Source organism: Epinephelus fuscoguttatus, linkage group LG7 (genome assembly GCF_011397635.1).
Source record: "Epinephelus fuscoguttatus linkage group LG7, E.fuscoguttatus.final_Chr_v1".
In the NCBI taxonomy this organism is placed as follows: domain Eukaryota; kingdom Metazoa; phylum Chordata; class Actinopteri; order Perciformes; family Serranidae; genus Epinephelus; species Epinephelus fuscoguttatus.
The window spans coordinates 21611904-21632977 of NC_064758.1; the positions used below are offsets into that span (position 1 = coordinate 21611904).

Sequence of the window (21074 nt, forward strand, 5' to 3'; positions counted from 1 at the left end):
AGGCCTCAGACACTGAAAAACACTCACCCAGCCACCCAACACCACCCCTCTGCACTGCACCTCACCTCCTCCCTCTCTGCTGTGCATTTCTCGGTTGTTCCAGTGTCACCTAACGACGCTCAAACAGTCATGCTTCCCTGCTCTAGTCCCGTTCCACAAACTTATAATCTTATGGCTAACAATGACACCAGTATTTACAGTAGAGCCATGTTTCTGAACAATGCTACACTGACACGCGCTATGACTGTACGCCTGGTGCTGGAGCTTAGCCTCCCCTAAGGCTGATGTAGTAACAAGTATTGATCTAGCTTTTTAGATATTTTAATTTAAATTTAAAAATTCAAAACCACCGCTTGAGGCATTTTAAGTCGATAGAAAATGATCAGAAGTAAGATGTTTATTTTCTACCCTTTGTTTGAAAGTTTTTGAACATTTTTTGGGGAGAGAATCGGTAAGTATTCACTTATCAGTATTGTATGTCAAACTGCAGTGTGTTAATAATTCAGCGGTTTTGAGTCTTACCTACTGTGCGCACTACCCCTGGTTACCAGAAAACAGAGTTGCCCCAGTAACTATCTGCAGGCTTGACGACACACATGTAAAATACACAGATCATAGTACACAAGACACTAAATGATTATCATTCAAGTCACTTGGATGATTAATGTATTTGAGTTTTAACAGGCATATATGAGACTTTACTGCAGAGCTAATCAGTGTGACAAACAGCAGAGTAAGGTTGTCTTTATCTGCCTTTCTGTGTACAGTATGTGTAATCGTGCTGACTGTATTTAACCAGATACTAATCAGTTATGAGAAACTCTGAACTCTTTATCTCTTTGGTCTTTGCTTTTCAGGAAGGAGAGGCAGCCTGCTGGGTGTCCTGATGTGGACTGGCTGAACAGAGGAGAAAACAACAACAAAAACAGCTGTCCTTCCCTGTGAGGATCAAACTATGGTCGGACAATGATCGTGGACTCCCCGGGGACTTGGGAAAGGGTCACTGGTGGTGCTCTGTGTGTGCAGAGGTTAGTGTGCCACTGTGTGATTGCTAACTGTGTGTATGGGCGTATCACGGTTCTCTGCAGTCAGTTACCTTTTGTATAGTTACCATGGCATCATGTTAGCATCAAGACTCGGCTTTGGACGCCTCCAGCACTTAGAGCTGCACACTTCAAATTAACATTTTCTCATTTATACTTCAATCAACTAACAGACCTTATTAAGCAGATCTGAAGGCCTCATTTCAGCATATTTTGATGTCCCCATACTAATTAGTGTTTCTGAAGTTTTTACTCAAAGTAAAGGAGCGCTGTGCTCCGCTCTGCAATAACAATTAACCTAGACACTCACAGAACTGCTCACTTGCAATATTATATGTCAGAGGCTTTTATTCACACATAGTTTTGACACTCACCACCAAGCAGCTACGGCAGCAGTGGCGCTCCTTCATCCTCGCTCGTCCTCAGGGAATGCACTCTGGTGTTGACATCAACAGGAGTGTGTCCACGGGTGCAGCAGCTCATTGTGTGGGTCACTTCACACTGGCAAACTGTTGACCAGGAGCCTCTCTCCCTCTCTCTGCTTCACTCAGGCTGCACAACAAGTCAAGGCATGTTCCAACACGCCACCAACAGCCTGACCGGGTGTATGAGCCTGCTCCTAGACCAGAGGGGGAGGAGCAGAGGATCAGAGAGGGGGGAAACCCAGAAAAAAAAAACCCAGCATGACTCAGCCTGCTGCTTCAATTGGCTAGCACACACAGCTTTTACTTTGAGCACTTCACATGAAGGAGTTATTATTTAAAGGTACATTAAGATTGACTCTCTGTGTGACATGAAGATTTCTTTACAAAAGCAGAGATGATTTGAGGCAAAAAGTTTTAAAGAGAAGAGCACTTTTGAGTTGGACTGACTTGTCAGATCATCTTTGCTATGTCATAGATCATAAAGAAGTACAGTTTTCCTGCAGGCAGTGACTTCTTTCTCTCTTCACCCTCTCGGCCCAGCGGGTGGAGGCACTTCTCAGTGCTGTCTGTCTTTCCTGGCTAACACAAAAAACCTCAGTCTTCTTTGGTAGAAGCTGAATGGATGCAAGTAAAATTAATATCTTAAAATCAGCTACCCTTTTTTCCCATTGATAGTTTTATTAGAAAGTCGTCCTGTTTTCTCTTTACCACGGCAGAATGAGCAGTTTACAGAAGCTGAAAGTGGACACCAGCACAGCATACTAATGAAAGCTGCTGATTCATTAAATCATTTTACACAGTAACCCACAGTAGGTCACATCAATTACAGCTGAAGACCATCAGTATGAATTACATGACTGTGAGAATCTTAGGGAATGCATTAGCAAAGATATGGAAAACCTGTGAAATATTAATATTTTCCTGGATCTGTGATGTTTCATGTCAAATATGAATTTAAAAGCAACTTACTGATGCAGCCTAGTAAGAATCCCATACGTGATCCAGCACAGAGATATATACAAATGTATATTCAGTCTATTTAGCTACTGACACATTTAATTGTATTAAATGTGCAGAATCATCACCATCCATGAGTGCTAATTATTCAGAGCTGCTCTGATGCAAGTGGTTTTTTTTTTTTTTTTTTTTTTTACTAGAGGAGGGGTGATGCCAGTTCATCACTGCTGTAGTGGAAGTTGATCACTAGGCAGATTCTGGGTGCAGCGGCAGGAACCAGCTCAGCAAAACTCACCTGCTACAATATGGTCTCAATCTGGCTTCCTGAGCATGTCTAAAGCACTGTACTGTACATCACTGGTGCTGCTCTCCACTGCAGCCCGTCAACAGACTGATGACCTTATCAATGAAAGAGCAAAGTCACTATGATGTTACGCCCAGAAAGAACTCAAAGCACTTCGCTGCCGCTTGGAGGTTTGTCTTTTTCCCCACTGACAGCATCTAGAGAAGCTGCACAACTTTGTAAAAGAGCAGAGGAGGCGTCTTTGCCTGCAGATAGTTGCTTTAATTTATTAGAAGTGGTGATGCGGCACAGCACTGCACAGCAGCGTCTTGACAAAGTGCCAGCAGTAGTTTCACCAACTGAGTTGGTTCTTAATTTATGGAAACACGAGCTGATGATCTGTTTGCACGGGAGTGAAATATGGACAGTCGTTGAGCTAGCCCACTCACAGGAAATTATTTTTCCGCACTTTAATAGCTAAATCATCATGTAAAAGTGTAATTTATTAATCTTCCAATCTGGGACATAGACTGCAGCTCAGGCCTCACACTTGCATCTGTGCAAGTTGTGAGGGGGCTGAGTTGGGGGGGCGAAGGAGCCCCTAGCCCAGCAAGTTCAAAGCTTGCTGCATTGATTACATCATCGGAACTGGAGTGCTGGAACGGGACAATGCACCATCGGGGGGTGGGAGGGGGGGTAACCGGCTAATCTCACCATTGCCTCCCTGTGGAGCTCCATGAGCTCTGTGTGTGTGTGTGCGCGTGTGTGTGTGTGTGTGTGTGTGTGTGTGTGTGTGTGTGTTTCTTTCTTTCTCCTCTGTCTCTAAACTCAGCTTAGTCCGGTCCAGAGTGAGACGGCCTGCTCTCCCTCACATTTACCACCACTGTGTCACGTGGCTGGAGGACTGTCTGTGTCTGAGAGAGAAGGATGTGCATCCTTGTGTTTGTGTGTGTAAGTGTGTGTGTGTGTGTGTGTGTGTGTGTGTGTGTGCATGTGTGTGCATGTGTGCTATTAGAGGCCAGCACTGCAGGAACTCAGCTGCTGCAGGACACTGCAGGATTGCTGCTCTGCTGCTGGCTCACTGGCTCTTGCTTTTTTTTTCTATCTCTCTCCTCTCTCTATTCACTCAGGCAAATTGCTCAAGGAGGATGGTGAGAGCATGTGCTGCATACTTTTTCAGCAGGGGAGAGGGGGAGGAGGGGGGAGTGAGTAGAGGAGAAAGGAGGAGGAGGAGAAGGAGGGGTGGGGGGGCAGCAGAATCACAGAGGTGCAAAGCATGCCGGTGAGGCGCTGTGCTGGGCAACTGTACCTCTGAGAGAGACTACAGTAGAGAAATTGGAGATGAGGAAGGAGGAGGGAAGAGGAGGAGAGCGGGTGGGAGGTGGGGGGAGGGCAGAAGTGAGGTGCAAGGAACATCAGGTGAGTGCGGCAATTTCCTTTGCTGGCAGTGCAGCACCCACCCTCAGTGAAAGTGTGAGCAGGAGAACTGCAGATGTTCCAAGATGATGTCAGGCTCCGGATGTGGCGCGGACCTGATGTACAGTTTGCAATCACTCTGTTCCCTCGCGTTCGCTTGCCTGCCTGCAGTGGGGAGAAATCCAAAGGCCAGAGAGATGCTTTGGACTTCTGCCTCACAAAGCTGACGACGCAGGGCCGCCTTTTTCAAGGTATTAGCACAGTTACCTGAGGTGAACTCAGAGCTGACCGTTCCTGCATACAGGCGAGCTGACCTGGCGGGATCCATCATCCAGACCTCCCAGACAGGTTCCAGAGCACATTTTGAACACTGACTCACTTTTTTATGAAGCGTTTTCGCCCACAAACTATTTTTACATGGCCTTTGAAAAGGCTCGCGGTTGAGCGTAGACAGTGCAATATGGCATGGAAGACAAAAGTAGCAACATCGACTTTTAGAGCAAGAGAGTTGCTGAGATACTGCTGCTGCAGAGATATCACCAAGTGTACGCGTATCTCTGCTCTGAGAGATCTTTTTGTTCCTGCTTTTATCCAAGAGACAGACAAAAGCATATCACAACGATTGCACAAACACCACACTACTTTTTCTCACACAGTTTGCGTTAAACTCCCAAAAAGAATCATAAAGAGCTGCACCCTGCCTTGGTATTCACTTTTAGGATGGCTGAGAAGTCCTAGTAGCTAGAGCACAACTTCATGACTGCACCACAGCTCCCCTGTCCCATGCAGGCCACTGTAGCCTCATTCTCATCCTCCCCCCATTTCCAGCACTCACTGACATCCTCAGAGCACTGACACAATAGATCCTTCTCACCGGTGTGCAGCATCATATTCACAGGTAGCACATGCTGCTTAATATAAACCCACAACTACCAGAGAAAAGTAGAGAGCTGTGTCTGTCTGCACTCTCCTGAAAGCTAAATCAGCAAAGATGAAAGTCCCCTCTAGTGGAGGGAACTCTTTGCATCCTGGTTAGTCTTTTTGTCCTTGTGTCAAATGCAGAGTCTTCTCCACCAGCCGCTATCTGACACGCCGGCTGCTATTTCCAGCCTGTACCATGTGTTAAACATGGATGAGGGAGCAGTGGAGCCTGACTGCTAACTGACTGGCTGTCTGGCTGGCTACTGCCTGGTTATTACTGGTGCAGAGGAGGCTGACACTGATGAGACAGAAGCAGCCGGGAGCTCCAACACTGCAGGCATGCACACCGACATACGTATACCAAGTCTTCTAAGGCTGATTTAAGAAGTACAGCATCCTATGCAAAGACATAAGGAGGCAACATAAAAGGTGAATAAGACCAGAGAGGAAATAAGTGTTTACCTACAGATGAGTCTCGGACGGCATCGTTCACGGGGCGGAGAGGAGGAAAACTTCTCTGCACTCACTCTGAGCCTCTTGGTTGCTGGTGATGTGCTTTCATGGCGCGGCAAAGTTGACTGCAGCATTGCCTCCTGAACAGAATGACATTGTTTGCACTCTCTCTCTCCCTCACTCCTCCTCCTCCTCCTGTACGCGCTCGCTCCCCCTCCTCTTCTTTGCACGCTTGCTGGCAGCATAAACTGCACAGCTCAGCAGTGTTCCCCCACTGCCGCAGCAGATCCTGCATGAGCTCTGCGTATCTGAGTGGGATGGGACTTTTAAAGGGGAACGCAACCTCCAGGGTCAGTGTGTGTGCACATCCTTATTCTGCCCTCCTCTCCTCTCTGTCCTCCTCTGCAACACCCCCACCCCCACCCCCCACCAACACCCGCGAGAATCATCAATGTAAAGGACTCCTCACAAGAGAGACCCCCTCCACGCACACATAACTCTCCATCCCCTTTTATTCATTTTCTCACTACAGCAAAAGCTGCTTTGAGATATGAGTGTGCTCAAACCTTAGTGAGGAACAGTTTGCTCCACAGAGAGGCCATCTCCTCTGGTGCACTTTGAAACTTGTCACAATATCTCTGAAATGTAATTTCCTCTGAAAATGATGCCTGAAAGGGTTTCTGCTGGTATGAGTTGCAAAAAAAAATGTATTTAAGACAATTTAATTTAAAAACATGTACCTGTAAGATCAGAGAGTGTTACACAGCGTCAGGCTAAATTAAGGAAATCACAGACATGGTCACCGTTTTAAAATCAGAATAATCGTCACCTGTGATACAGTAAAAAGAAAAAGTGGTAAATTTATTTTACCCATAAGAAATCATTAAGAATCACATTTTAGCAACGTATGTCAAAAAAGCACGAAACATGAAACACACCACAGGATTTCTGCACACAGGTCACCACAGCTTTTTGACAAATGAGCATTAATCATGCGATCAGTCATTGAATGGCGCTATTTGAAAGCTGCTTTCTCAACACAGGCTCAAACTTTCACAATTCCCAAAGGAGCAAAACCTCCTTCAGTAAAGTGAAACGTCCTTAATCTGCAATCCCTATTACCTGCCTTTCATTACCCAAGGTGCACTTCTCTACTGGTGCAATTCTGCAGTGCGCTAAAATATAGAAATGTCTTGACCAACGGAATTTGTCTTTTGCACGTTGCACAACTCTGCGAGAGTGAGATCATCCATCATTTAGTCAGCCAATAAGGTTGAACTTCTCTTTCTGCAATGTCTTTACTTCACACAAAAAACGCACTTGGTGCTACACGTCCCCCGCTTTTCGTGATGACGTTTTGCGGTGCGCTGCATGGGCTTTCGGATGGGTAATGGTGGCTCCATTATAAATCCTGTGCATTTTAGGCATCAGCGTCTTGGCCAGTCTCTGCAGCAGTGCAGCTCTCTCTGCTTTCACTGCAGGAGCCATGCTTTTATTTTTTTTACCGATGACTTTGTTCCCTCACTTGAACCCGATGATTGTTTTTTGTCCTCTGGTGCAAAATGAGTAACTGCATATTAACCCTGAAGCCATCAAGACAAGGTGTGTGCTTACCTGTTTTAAGCACATTAAAGTTTGTGTATCATATCAAGCCCCCCCCCCCCCCATTAGCTTGTACCTCTGCCCTTATAAAAGACACCACTGCTGGGTCAGATTGCTGAATCAGCAAAACTCACATAATGGAACATCTCTGACTACTGGGGATCAGTTAAACGAAGCTGTCCATATCCGTCAGTGTCAGTGTGAATCATAGGTATGCATCATGTAAATTATCCATCAGCTGAGAGCGAAACATCTCTCCCTGCATGTACGATCTGCATGCCTCAGTCTGCCGAGCCTTGCAGCATCTGTCCTCTCCTCTGTACTCTGTGACACCGGGGAAAATGCCCCCGCCAGCATATCCCTCACATAGCCAACGCCGTTCTCAGTAATGGCATCCCCTGTGATGAATAAGCCATGAGGAGGGGCCCTTTTACATGTCCTATTAGATTACCTCCCTATGCTTTACCTGGCTACTGTCACCTCATCGCCTCTGGCTGCGCACTCTTCTTAATATTCTCCCTGGTTAGCCCGGCCAAGGGCAGAGTGTGTAAATGTGTGCTAAGGCTCATAGATCATATGAGAGATTTAAAGTTGAGTCATCTTATGCAGTTCATTGAATGTGTACATACACGGCTCTCACTCATGTTTATGGTTAGCGTTAAGGTCTGGGAAAACTGCCTGACGATTAGCTTTTTTTCCCCAGTTGATAGGAAATGTTTACATAAATAAGTGATTGATTTTTGTGCTGGTATCAAACCGGACGTTATGCTCAAATGAAAGAAACGGGGGTTATCTATCAGGGATGGACAGTCTTGACGTGCAGATAATGGAGTCGAGTCTAACCACTGGCTGGTGAGTTTGCGTCTTTTTTTTTTTTTTTCCCATTCACAGCCCATTCCTCGGCTCCATTGATCTGTCCGGAAAAGATAATAGACACATTGATTCACAAGCTCAGCAGCTTGCTTTGGTTTACACATCAATTCAGACTAATTCTCAATAGTCCTCAGTCAAGGAGGAGAATTGCCTTGACTGACGACTGACTCCTGGGTCTTTTGAAACTGTAGATTAAAAAGTGGCGCTGTGAAGATTTTTCCGTCTCTTTTGGGCGTACAGCATAGCGGAGTTTATTTCTGAAAATCTGACGAGATGTAAAATAAAACAGAATTTCAGCGTGCATGAGTGATTAGGTGGTTATAAAGAATATTCTCAGGGGAAACCTGACATTGCCAGTGGAAGCTAGCAATGAATTAACTTCACAAAAACTTTTTGTCTGTGCTCACTTCAGACAGTCTGGCACAGAGATAGACTGACTGATGGGATCCTGATTTTGTTGAAGGTGTGTGGCGTGTTTCACTGCGCCAGTGCTTCTTTGTTAACCTCATTTTGTAAAGCTGAGCAGATTCCTCCCAAGGCCAAGTGGAGTGAAAAAGACACACTGTCAACAACAAAACAGGCCAAACCTGGTGGTTCAGAAATGTCTGTAAGCACACAAACTGCTCTGTATTCAGAATTGTGAATTCATTATTCCACAGATCATTTATTTCACCAACAAGGAAACACTCTTTTCTGTTTCATCAAAGAATCACTCGCGACATTACTCATCGTGATATTAAAGATCCTGTTTTGAAAGGCAGAGCTCGATATGTGAAACATATAAAGTGCAAGGACTCATCAGTTTCTCCCTCAGTATGAGAGATAGTAGTAAAAGGGTCTATGATGGATTGGCATTATGGTGAGTGGCTGAACTTCTGACAGCTGGCTGCTCTGTTGTGGCGAATGAGCAGCAGCTCCATCAGCTGTCAGTGTCAGCAGCAGCCAGTTTGCTCTCTACAGAGGTGTTGTAGCAAAGCATAACGTACAGATCAGCTTTAACTCAGGGAGACTGCAGCCTTCATTAGGCCTTCACACACTCATAATATCAATTTCAAGCATCCCTGTTTTATATTACAGTATAAAAAGAAAATTGTTCTGTGACATGTTTTTGTTTCCGTTCCCCTTAAGCATTTTTTGTATTTAAAGGGATAGTTCATCCCAGAATCAAAATAATAAATAAATAAAAATACTCTTGGAAAACTCAAAAGCAATATCTCTTTCTAGAAATCATAACCAGGTTGCTCAAGATAATCCACAGAGTTGGTTGTGAGCAGTTTCATGAAGGAGCTATTGGCGGCGCCACTGGCCGCACACATGTGAGTTGTTGACGGTGACAACGTGTGTGACGGCTTAGTCGAGTGTACCAAGTGCAGCACGATGCTGGTATATGACAGCAAAAAGTTGGGGACCTCGACACTTAAGAGGCACATGATGAAGGCTTGCCATGGAAAGAAAGACGTGAGTCAGCTTTCAACGTCCACGTTCGTATCCTTAAAAAAACATGTCGGGTTTAAACCGGGCTCGGGCTCATAATTACAGTTAAAGGGACGGACTGGGCCGGGCTCGGACAGAACATGCATGGGCTCGGGTGGGGTCAGGCTGGATTTTTTGGGCCCGATCTAAGCTCTACTGTGATTGGATGGCTGAGTAAAAAGCTACAATGACAAGCACAGCATTTTTCCAAAAGTTGAACATTTTTCAACTCATAAAAAAGACGACAAAAAAAAAAAAAAATCAAACCTGCAGCATTTAGCGCAGAATAGACGTCCAGCGCCTCATCACACTGCTTCGGTTTGTAGTGAAGCAATGTGTGTTGCTCCCTTTGCTTACAATTAAAAAAATATACTGGCCTCAGGGAAGGGAAAAAAAAAACACTTTGATGGACACGGCCCCCTAATGTTTACATCTCACGCTGTCATGAATAGATGCACGCTTCCTTCTGCACAATGATGCGAATTGCAGGTGTAGTACTGCGATTTGCAGGTGTAGAAAGAAAATAGTTCCTACATGAAATTGCTCACAATAAGGTCTGTGGATTATCTTCAGTATCCTAGTCATGATTTCTGGAAAGAGACATTGCCACAGACACAAGACACAAGCTGAGTGCCATCTAGTTCAGTTATATTGGAGAAAAGGCAGACATCTCCACAGCTGATATCTCCAACACTCTGTAACTCACACCAAAACAATTTGGACTGATATAGCACTACAGGTAAGAGGGAAAATATGAATTTCTAATTTTGGGGTGAACTGTCCCTTTAAGGTGAATGCAGTTACATGTGCACCTTATAGTGCAGGTTAAGTAAATATTTCTCTGACTAGAGAATAAAGACTCTGGACTTTGTGTTCATCTTATCTGTGGCATTAGTATGTAGATACCTTTAAGCTGTAAACCAGTAAAAACACACCTGTAAATATTAAGTGTCACAGCCGGGCTGCATTTCTTTACACTGAACAAAAAAAAACATACAAAATGATCCTCTTAAAAACACTCAAGGACCTGACTTTGATGAAAAACATCCTTCACAGGGAGCTGCCACAGTCCATAACTGTAATGCTTCTCTTTTGTTTTTTTTTCTTTAAATGAAACATTAATTTCGTGTGATCGTAAGGCTGAAAACAACTTTGTGTTTAATAGAAAATGTTCCACTCGACTGAATATGGTTTCTGGTGTTATTTGTGTCAGTTTCATCTGCAGTCGGCTGGCAGCTTGTTATTTTGGTCTTTTTCCCTGCTGCATTGTGTTCTGCGTTTCAGGTTCTTGGAGGAGTGTTGCATATCCTCCACAACAATCCGTGTCATCTGGAGATATGTGTTGACTCCTGGCCTACATTCACTACTGCCATTTGTTACCGTCAAAAACAGGTATGGCACACGGGGACAGAGATAACTTATGGGCTCCTCCAGAGTGGCCTGTTGATGTCTATATCTGCCTGTGAAGCATTTCAGCAGCAGCAGGAGCAGCAGCATCTCCGGGATGATTCCTGACATCTGCACCGTCTTCACCAAGAACCCAGAAACTCTGCGAAGTCTGCTGCTTAATGAGAGAGTCGTAAACTGGAGGAGCGGACTCATATTCAGAGGTAGTGTGGCAGAATGAAGGCGTGACATTTGTATTGAAAGACGGGAGCCAACGATGCAATGATCGTGAGTTTGTTTCAATGTACTTTTCTTGTCTAGCAGTCTGCTCCAACCCCGTTAGTTGCTGGCAAATATTTAAATGTTTATAGATGGTCTGCAAATATATACTTTAATCTTAAAAAAGGCTCAGTCACTTTAGTTTTTCGTGAACCTTACTCAGATGAGTGAACTGTTGTGTTTGGAGCTGGGGGCAATGGAGAAAATTAAGGATCACCATATTTTGGTAGAAGAATCCTTGATATCAATATTGCGATAATATTGTAGGGTTGACTATCGGTGCTTTGCGACATATGTTTTTGATAATCATCAGTAATGTGGATATAATGACTAATAGGGAAAGGCAAGAACAGCTAGAACAGTCTGGTAAGTTCAGAAAATTACATCACTTTAATGTAACACAGCCTTTAAAGTCAGGAGAAAACAAAACTTACAGTATTATAATATCCAAAATCTAAGATGATATCTACTCTCATATCACAATATTGATAAATCAATATATTGCCCAGCCCTAATTGTGTTTGGAGCTCTAAGGAAGAGAGGAGTAAGATATTTTGGGCTTTGATATATACCGGTACACAGACACATTTGCAGGATCAATTAATTGTTGTTTTTCATCTTTTCATGGAATTTGTTGACACTGAAAATCATGTAAAATATCACCTGACGTATCTGGTTAATGTAAATGTGGAACACAGTGATATTTTTCACTAATAGACTTACATTTTCAAAAATATTTGCTCTTGCAACTAATAAATGTGTTATTGAGAATGATAAATGCAGACATTTTTATTTCTCCTCAGAACCAGCGTTGCCAGATGGGAATTGTTTAACTATGGTACCAGATGTTTAAAATTATTGTGTTTTGAGTAACATTATCATATGTGAGTCATAACCAGGAGAACAAATAGGCACACAAGTGTACTTTTACAAAAAATATATCTAGACTTTTTGACATGCCCACAAATCTACCCTGATCTTAGAGCAAGCTGACGTAGCCATGATGGGTGGAAGGTGGTCTGAGTCCATAAGTCCATCAGTCTGACAATTTCTGTAATAGCCTATCGTTACAAAATTAAATTACAAGACAGCATGACTGCAATCCTGTTCATGTTCTGCATGAAAACAATTAAGGCCATCAGCTAGATTAAAGGGAAATTTCGGTTTATTTCAACCCGTCTCCTATCATCCCAAATTTGTTTCAAGTGACTAGTGACATAGAAATAATAGTTAGCATGTTAGCCGTTAGCCTAGATACAGCCATAGCGTCAGACCTGTTAAAACGTAAGTGAACGGGCATACTTCAAGTGCAAAGTCAGTCCACTAAACAAGCTTTTTTCCACAAAGACCGCCTCATATCGTTAGGATAAATGTCAGAGAACATATAGAAAATGACATGTAAACGTGTTATATTACCTTACCGGTGTGGTGCCATGTTTGTTTATCCCTCTAGCTCTGCTTTCCAAAGCGTGGCCGAAATATCGCGAGAACAAGCAGCGATCTCATAGCGTGCCTGAACAAGCAGCAACAGCTGGAAGGCGGAGAAGGAATTTGATTTTGCAGAGTTTGATGGCTGCCCTTATTTATTTGAGCCCAAATACACTGACGAAGAGCTTTGTGAAATTGAAGAACGGAGGAGGAGAGAGAGAGAGAGGCGCAACAGGTAACGTTAGAGGACGAGAGGGGAGGAATGGCTGCTGGAAGGATTTAGCTCTGGAGATTGGTGGTGTACCTGTGAATGCTGTACCCCAGTGCCCACAGAAGAGGAATGCCTCTGTTGCAAGGAATGGGACCGGTTGCAGCCTTATTTTCAAGGTCTGGATGTGACCGAGGACGAGACACCTCCACCTGGAGTAGTATCCAGCTGGGCTTTATCTAGAGCTGGCGAGATATATTTCGGCTGCGCTTTGGAAAGCAGAGCTAAATGGTAAACAACAAACATGGCACCACACTGGTAAGGTAAGACAACATGTTTACATGTCGTTTTCTATATGTACTCTGACATTTATCCTAACGATATGAGGTGGTCTTTGTGGGAAAAAAAAGCTTGTTTAGTGGACTAACTTTGCACTTGAAGTATGCCCGTTCACTTACGTTTTAACAGGTCTGACGCTAGGGCTGTATCGAGGCTAACAGTTAACATGCTAACTATTATTTCTATGTCACTTGTGACTTGAAACAAATTTAGGACGATAGGAGACAGGTTGAAATAAACCGAAATTTCCCTATAAATAAATAAATAACTTGGTGCACTGGTGAATTTAAAACAACTCTTCTTAAACACAGCTTATCTTAGTGAAAAAGTTCAAACTCCAGAATGACAGTCAAGCTCTCAAGTCGCTTTAATCAGAGCCTACATTGAACATGATTGGCTGGAATATATGGTGCAGCATCCATAATTTTGCTTTCCTGATCATATTGGGAAACAAATTAAAATGAGACAGCACGGACTAAAACCAACTACTAATTATAAGCATCACAGAATGGTCAAGTTATTGAACATTATGGCACTTTCTGGCATTATTGATCATACAGAGAGCAAAATTATTATATAAATACAGTAATTATTGTACATCTGGCAGTGCTGCTCAGAACAGGCTGTCCATTGAGTCAATATAATGCAACACAGCAGGTGGTTTTAAATATCAGTGCAAATACCATAATATATTGTAAAACAACAACTACATGATGTGATTTTTTTCACAATCAGATGGTTCTGTAACATGTAATTTTGTGTGCCCCATGCCATGATTAGGGAGGTACTGATCTGATATGCTGAAGTACAGATACTGACCTTATTAAGCAGATCAGGTATCACAACTGATATACAATAAATACAGTGTCTATAACAATTTTGTGTCTCTGCTATGAGTTACATTCTTACAGCAGGTCATTGACTCATTTTACTTTTTAAAAAATAATTCCAGTGAGGTCTAAGCAGTGCAGAGCTGCAACTAACGATTATTTTCATTGTCGATTAATCTGTCGTTTATTTTATCTATAAAATGGCAAAAAATATCAATCAGCATTTCCCGAAACTTAAGAATACATCTTCAAATGATTTGTTTGATCCACGACCCAAATACATTCATTTTACTGTCACAGAGAAGGAGAGAAACCAGGAAAAAAACACATGTAGGAAGAGGGAATCAGAGAATTATGGTTTTTTTTTAGTTACTCGATGCAATTAATCGATTATCAAATTAGTTGGTGATTGATTTGACAGTGAACATCTAATTGGTGAATCGTTGTAGCTCTAATGCAGTGTGGTGTACAGATTTTAATTGTGGGAAAAAGGGAGCTCTTGTGTGCAATTGGTATTCTGTGTTGGTAGATACTCTGAGTTGGGGCTTTAGCGTCAGGAAAGAAAAAAGTTGCATCGATGCATTCCCAGCCATGATGATGAAGGTAAATTAAAACAAATCGTCGCTTTGTTTTTGTGTCTCTGAAAGGTATTCCTAACTCACACTGCCATCTCATCAAAGAGCTCGCCTCTCTCGGTGGGCTTGATATCACAGAATATGGGGGTTATAACACCTTCATCTACAGCAGCCTGCAGAATAGGCACAGGCAAGAGTGAGTTTCTGAAATGTTTTCATGACCTCAGTTCGTGGCAGCAGCTCCATTATTTTTTGTGGCTGATGATTAGAATAGAAACTATGATATGCATTTCTTTGATTTATGTTCATAATTTCTGTTCACATTTTTCTCTGCCGAACAGGAAGGTGTTGCTGCTGCCAATTTCCACTCTGGACGAATCCCACGCGGAGCTCGTTGACACACACTTGCCTTACGGAGGCAGCCAGGAGAGCCTCAACCACGTGAGAGCCTGTATCCGCCATCTGCCAAACCACTGTGTGACGGATGAGACGGGCCGGCCTGTGTCCTGGATGCTGTCTGATGAGCTGTGTGAGCTGAGGATGGCTTACACCCTACCAGAGTACAGACGGGCCGGTCACCTCCTGGCTCTGTCTCAGGCTCTGATCCGCAGGATGGGCTCTGCGGGTTTACCCGTCTACTGCCACGTCAACCAACAGAACCAGGCCACCATTAACGCTGTGACCTCACTCGGCTTCTCTACGTGTCCCAGTATGGAGGAGATCTCAGTGCTGCTAATATGTAAGGACAGAGTGTGAATGAGCAGAAATAATAACAGCAAAGTCTAGTTGGACGATTGAAATCACGCTGGAAAAGCAATGTTTTATTGTAGAAGTGGAAAATGTAACAGCTGCTCTTCTTGTTCTGTGATTTCTGTTTCCCTGCAGTACTCAGGGGATGCAGCGCTTTAGAGAGTTTAGTCCATTTCTGACAGCGAACTGCAAGTAGAACAAACTCAAAAATAACATTTTTTGTGGCTTAAGGGTGGATGTGATGAATACGCCAGCTGTGCTCCTTTTTACTCTGTAAAAATGTCTTTCATTGTGAAATAATGCTGTTCGGACAATACAAGACTTCAGTTTGACTCTGTGGAGTGTGCCGAGGTAAAGACCCCCTTCATCTGCAGATCACCCAAAGAGGCTCTCATCCACCTGGGACCCCTCCCTGGAGGTGAGCTGATCCACTGCTGATTGCCTCTCTGTGTTTTAGCAGCAATGCACCATTCAAGTCTGCAGGCAGGCAACCTGACAAATGAGCAGCGATCTGAGCAGAGGGGATGCTCGTACTGCACCACACACTCCTGTCCCATCCACATCCCCCCGTCCCGCAGTGGTGCACCTCTTTTAACTGACACCCTTTCCTCGCTTTAAAGTGCTCTTCTCAAAGTCACACAAGTAGAGTACACACTAAGTACATGCTTACTAATGTGTATGCATCCAAAGACGTGGCTAGAAGAGTGAGTTAATACGACCCTGTATATTTCTAGTGCTGCTTCTTTATAGAAATGTTGATCTGTGTTTTAATCAAGTTGCACAAATTACCATATCCTTTTAATACTTCATATAATTAGTGAGTGTTTCATGTTTGGTTTGGAATATTATTAATCATCTTAAAGTAAACTTGTAAATAGAGCTAAAACAAGTCAAGTCAGGTTTATTCATACAGCATATTAAAAAACAACAAATGTTGACCAAAGTGCTTTACAACGAGATTAAATTAAGCAGAAAACTGTCATAAATAAGAGAATATGAGTAAATAAATAAAAGAGTAAAATATCTTGATTAAATTGTAATGCAAACAGAATTGCACAAAAACAAAATGCAATACAAGCAAATGAAAACAATTTAATTGGCAACCATTTTGATAATCATTCATTTAAATCACCTTTAAAGCAAAAAAGCAAAGCATTTGCTTCTTCCAGCTTCTCCAACGTGAGGATTTGCTGCTTTTCTCTGATTTTATATCACTGTAAATTGAATATATTTTTCAATTGGACTGTTAGTTTGAAAAAACATCTGAATTTGTCACCTTTGGTTCTGTAAAACTGTGACAGGCATTTTTAATTATTTTCTTAAATTGTATAGACTAAATCAGTGATTCCCAACCATTTTCCTTAAGGGACCCTTTCCTTTTATTGAGTAACTTATGACCTCTGACTAAGTGACATATTTTGTGGATATTTCATATCATATTTAATGCATAACGACAACAGCACAGAACAACTGATAAACTGTACAATAAGCCCAGATGGTGAAAACAATTACTGCAGAAAGTTTGTGAATTAATTTTGAGCAGATTATTTTCCTGTGATTATTACATTGGAGAAGAGTTTTCCTGATATTGTTAGGAATGTCTTTATACGGTTATGTTTTTTTTGTTTGTTTTTAAAAAAAATCATACATACTTATAGGCTTCTTTTTTTCACATATTCATTTTTCTTTTTTTCTCCCTGACTCTCAGCCATTGTTCTATCAGCTCTTTGTTTGTTATAGCTGAATAGTTTTCTAAAGCAAGACGAGCCTGTTAAGCACAGAGTGAAGGTTCTGTGAATATAGCTTGTCTTGTCTTTATCTATCTATCTATCTATCTATCTATCTAACTATAAATTTTTTCTTACACCAGGTGTCAAACCTTAGTGACCTCTAGAGAGGTCGGGACCCCCAGGTTGGGAACCAGTGGACTAAAATGATTAAGCAGAAAATAGTTTAATTATAGAGTGTAATCGATACAGAAAATGATGGTTAGCTGCAGCACCAGGTGTAAATTCAGTGCACTAGACTGAAGATTAACAGTTTGTGTAAAGGTTAAAAAATAAATACGTCAGTATCGTAGGAGTGAATGATTTTCTACACTCCTTTGTCCGTGTGCTCTACTCTAACTGAGGATTATTTTTATAACTGATTTCTGCTTTACAAAGCTGGACTGCACAGGTCTTATATTGCAAGCCGTCTACTGAAATATGAGATGTCTCCTCACCTACAGCTTGAATCTATTTGTGTGAGTGCCCAACCTCCAATACAGTCAAAGAGGTGTAGGATGATAAAAAAAACAGCATCAGGAGGGGTTTATGCAGGCTGCATCAGTTGCAGATCTTTACTCATCCCAATGCAGATTCGTGAGTCAGCTAAGAGGCAGAAAAAAAAAACTGAGAACATGAAGTACCTGACGGCTGAACTAGTTCTGTGGCTTCATCAGTATGTTGCCTGCAACTGCAACCATCACTTGAGGACAGCATCCACCCACTGGTCCTCCTCAGAAACTGCATCTCAGATCAAGTGAGGAGCCGAGTGTCTGACGCAGCATGCGATCATTCACCTTGGCTGCAAGTGCTGCTCGGACTTGCCTTGGTGCGGCTGTCCACACATAACCCCCACCGACACCCTCCACCTCCTACCCCCCCATAGAGGCAGTGTACTCTGCCAGCCATGGAGTGGGACGTGCTATCGATCCTGCTGAAATGATGGTTTCTAAAAGGGAGGCAGTAAGCATGTCTGCGCTCCCCTCCTCCACTGTGGAGGGGCCCTGAGATATCACCAAGCTCAGCACATTGCACCATCACCGCATGGGAAAATGGGATTTTCACTGGGAGACGAGCTGAGGAGAAGGTAATTCAAGCCGCCGAGCTATGTTCCCCACCAAGGATGTAAAACGAGCCATATTACCTTCAGACGCCTCACACAGTGGACAAATAAGGTCATTTTAAATGTCCTATTAATTCCAGTCCTTGTCACGGAGAAATCAGATGCCAAACGGGGAAAAATCTGCATGAGTGCTGAAGTTAAGAAGGAAGTGAGGAGTGGGAGGATGTTCATTCAGTAGGCACCCATTCATCTTTGCAGCTTTTAACACTTGTTCAGGATGAGCACGTGTGCCGTCATGTGCCTCATGTATTGTATCACTCTGTAAGCACTGTTATTCTGAATGAGTGATAAATGAATGAAGTGCAGCTTTATGCAGACAGTTAATAACCTAGTGTGAGGCTCTGAACCTCAGGCAGGAGGTGTCTGATCCAGAGGAGCCACTAGATGGCAACAGTGTCCTAACATATACCAACACTCAGGTGAAATTTGGTGCATGTGTATGCAGTGACTCACACAGGGCTGCAGATTTAGAGGAAATTCTGAGCAGGCTTTTATAGTTGTGAGTGCCCGCTACACAAAATAACACTAAATAGGAGCTGACAATTATTCGTTACAGGGAAAAAATGACTGTGCTTGTTTCCATTTCCTTTTATGAATGAACTGTGTTGCTGTAAAGGAGCTCCTGTTACTGATGACATTTGCTTGGAAGATGAGGAGTGACTGCATCAGTCATCCTGCTCATGAAGGTCACGCGTGCAGGCTGCATCATCCTTGTCAGTCCAAATCTCCTGTCAGTCACCATACTCGACATTCCCCTGGGGTCACTGTGTCAGTCAGCGGAGTGTGATTTTGACTTGCTGAGCAGCAGTGACTGACGTTTAGGATCTCCACTCGTCTTAACATTTTCATTTTCTGCTTTTTTGAAACCGTGTCAGCGAGGGACTGCACAGCCTCAAGGTCAAGTGTAACAGCAAAGTGTCCCAGTGTGTCAGTGTGTGAGCAATCATGGTTCACTGGTGCTGTCGATAACGTCATGCCCCAGCTGAAGCTGGTCATGTAGAGTGTGTGTGTTTGTCAGGAAACCAGACATATCTATAAGCTCATGTTTTGTTTGTGTGCGTCTGAGCCCTCTCTAGTGTTGTGTCATTTGTGAACGTGTCTTTCAAAAGAGTGAATCTTTTGAGCGAAGGAGCTGAACTTCCAGAGAGTCCGCCATGTTGTTCTACCGTAGCCCAGAACAAACAAACCTAACCCTGGCCATTGTAGGTCACTAAATCCTACATACTAGACCTCACAGTATAACCACAAAACAAATTCATGCTACAGAAATGAAAACCTGATACAACAAGAATCTTAAAGTGCGATCTGAGAGAGCAACAACCCGCTATGGAGGTTTGTCTGAGTGTCTCAGTCTCTGTGTCTTCACAGCTCAGTGTGGGTTCGTCCTTGTGTGTGACTTGTTCATCGGCTCAGTGTCCGTGCTTTGTGCTACTGGGTTAGCTCAGTGAACAACAATCTCTCACTGAGTGGCAGCTCTCGCTTGTTCTTCAGCTCAGTGCATGTGTGCCCATGAACGACTAGTTCTTCAGCTGAAGTGGAGTCTGAACGAGAGTCTGGAGCAGCGTCTCTTAGGAGTTTACCTGGCTCTTAAGCACGACTGCACATGCACTATACACAAGCAGGATTTTAGATTCACGCCTACCTGCGAGTCGAGTCAACTTGTTCCTCTTTTAAGGGGAATTACACCCATGTTCAAAATCCATACATTTATTCCTATGGTCTAAAACAGTGGTTCCCACCTGGTGGGTTACGGTCCAAAAGTGGATCGTGGGTTCATTCTGAATGGACGGCAAGTGACTCGCAAATGTGTCAAGTTTGTAAAAAAACACACCTGATTTTAAAGTACAGTGAATTACTGGCACTGAGCATTTATTTTTAGTTGCTGTTTCCTGCTGTAGAGTGAGTGACTAACAGACAGCTGTTGACAGAGACATCAAACTAGCTTGACGACATGGCCAAACGCACGTATGACGTTGAATGTAGGCCTATTAAACTGTGTGGACCCTGTGGCTGAACCAGTTGGGAGCCACTGCGCAAACTGCTCACACTGAGAACACCCAGGGGAATTTTCTGCATTTTCTTTTCAGCACCCCTTAAAAACCCCTAAATTAAGCTCAGCTGTGGGTATAAAAAGACAACAAACGTTTTGTGAGTCCACAAAATCAGACTCCCATTAATTGTCTGTGGAGCAGCTCCAGACTTTATTCTTGATGACATCACAACTTTGAGACTTACCTCTGTGGTTTCTGGCTTTAGAGTAGCTCATGTTCAGAAATATTGTATGAAATTTCCCGGGCCATGGAAATATCATACTGGAATTCTTAAACTAGGTGGTGTTCCCCTTTAAGAGTCGTTCAAAAACAATTATTCGTCCGCGAATGTAACATAACTGCGACCCTTCAACTAAGGATTGAAGTAAACCGTCTTGCCTTAATGTCAGACTAACACAGACGTGAATAAACAGAAATTGATGTGTGATGTCCTACCTTACCTGATCAGCATGGGAGCTCAGAGCTCGGTGCAGCCCAGGTTACTCATTAAAACGATCCTGTGCTAGTGATGCACTGGACTGAAGTTAGTTTTGTATTGGGAAGAGGCTGGCGGGTGAGTAGTTTCTATTTGTCCATAGAGTGTATAATAATAATAATGTATATACAGTCTATATTTCGGAAAGTACAACCAGCATATATTTCAATGCAGAGAAGACAATGAAAATATGATTTTATTATAATTTTCTGCTTCTGTTCTGTAAATGCTGGTCAAATGAAGGAATCTCTTTATCTATTTTTTTTTTAATAATACGTGACATTTCAGTATTTGATTGGATATTTTTATGTAGGTACAACCACATATTCTAAATTTAATAAATACTGTTATCTAAAATGTAATGTGCATCTGTATTCCTTTTTTATGCAAATATAACCATGCAATGACAGTTTTACAA

The 21074-nt window shown here is 42.9% G+C and overlaps 1 protein-coding gene across 1 annotated transcript; it reads left to right on the forward strand.

Annotated features, from left to right (window-relative positions):
• Positions 1-616: 616 nt before the first annotated feature.
• LOC125891478 (glycine N-acyltransferase-like protein 2) lies at positions 617-20863 on the forward strand. The gene is made up of 7 exons (XM_049580805.1): positions 617-733; positions 858-1028; positions 10731-10838; positions 10915-11056; positions 14564-14687; positions 14833-15230; positions 15377-20863. The coding sequence occupies exons 4-7, from the start codon at positions 10951-10953 to the stop codon at positions 15418-15420; spliced, it is 672 nt and encodes a 223-aa protein (XP_049436762.1). The 5' UTR covers positions 617-733; positions 858-1028; positions 10731-10838; positions 10915-10950; the 3' UTR covers positions 15421-20863.
• The last annotated feature ends 211 nt before the right edge of the window (positions 20864-21074 follow it).

Excerpts from the sequence above, each read along its gene's own strand:
- LOC125891478 (XM_049580805.1), top strand. The coding sequence starts at position 10,951 with ATGATTCCTGACATCTGCACCGTCTTCACCAAGAACCCAGAAACTCTG. Across the intron at positions 11,057-14,563 it reads GAGCGGACTCATATTCAGAG|GTATTCCTAACTCACACTGC; the intron begins GTAGTGTGGCAG and ends TGTCTCTGAAAG. Across the intron at positions 14,688-14,832 it reads CAGAATAGGCACAGGCAAGA|GAAGGTGTTGCTGCTGCCAA; the intron begins GTGAGTTTCTGA and ends TCTGCCGAACAG.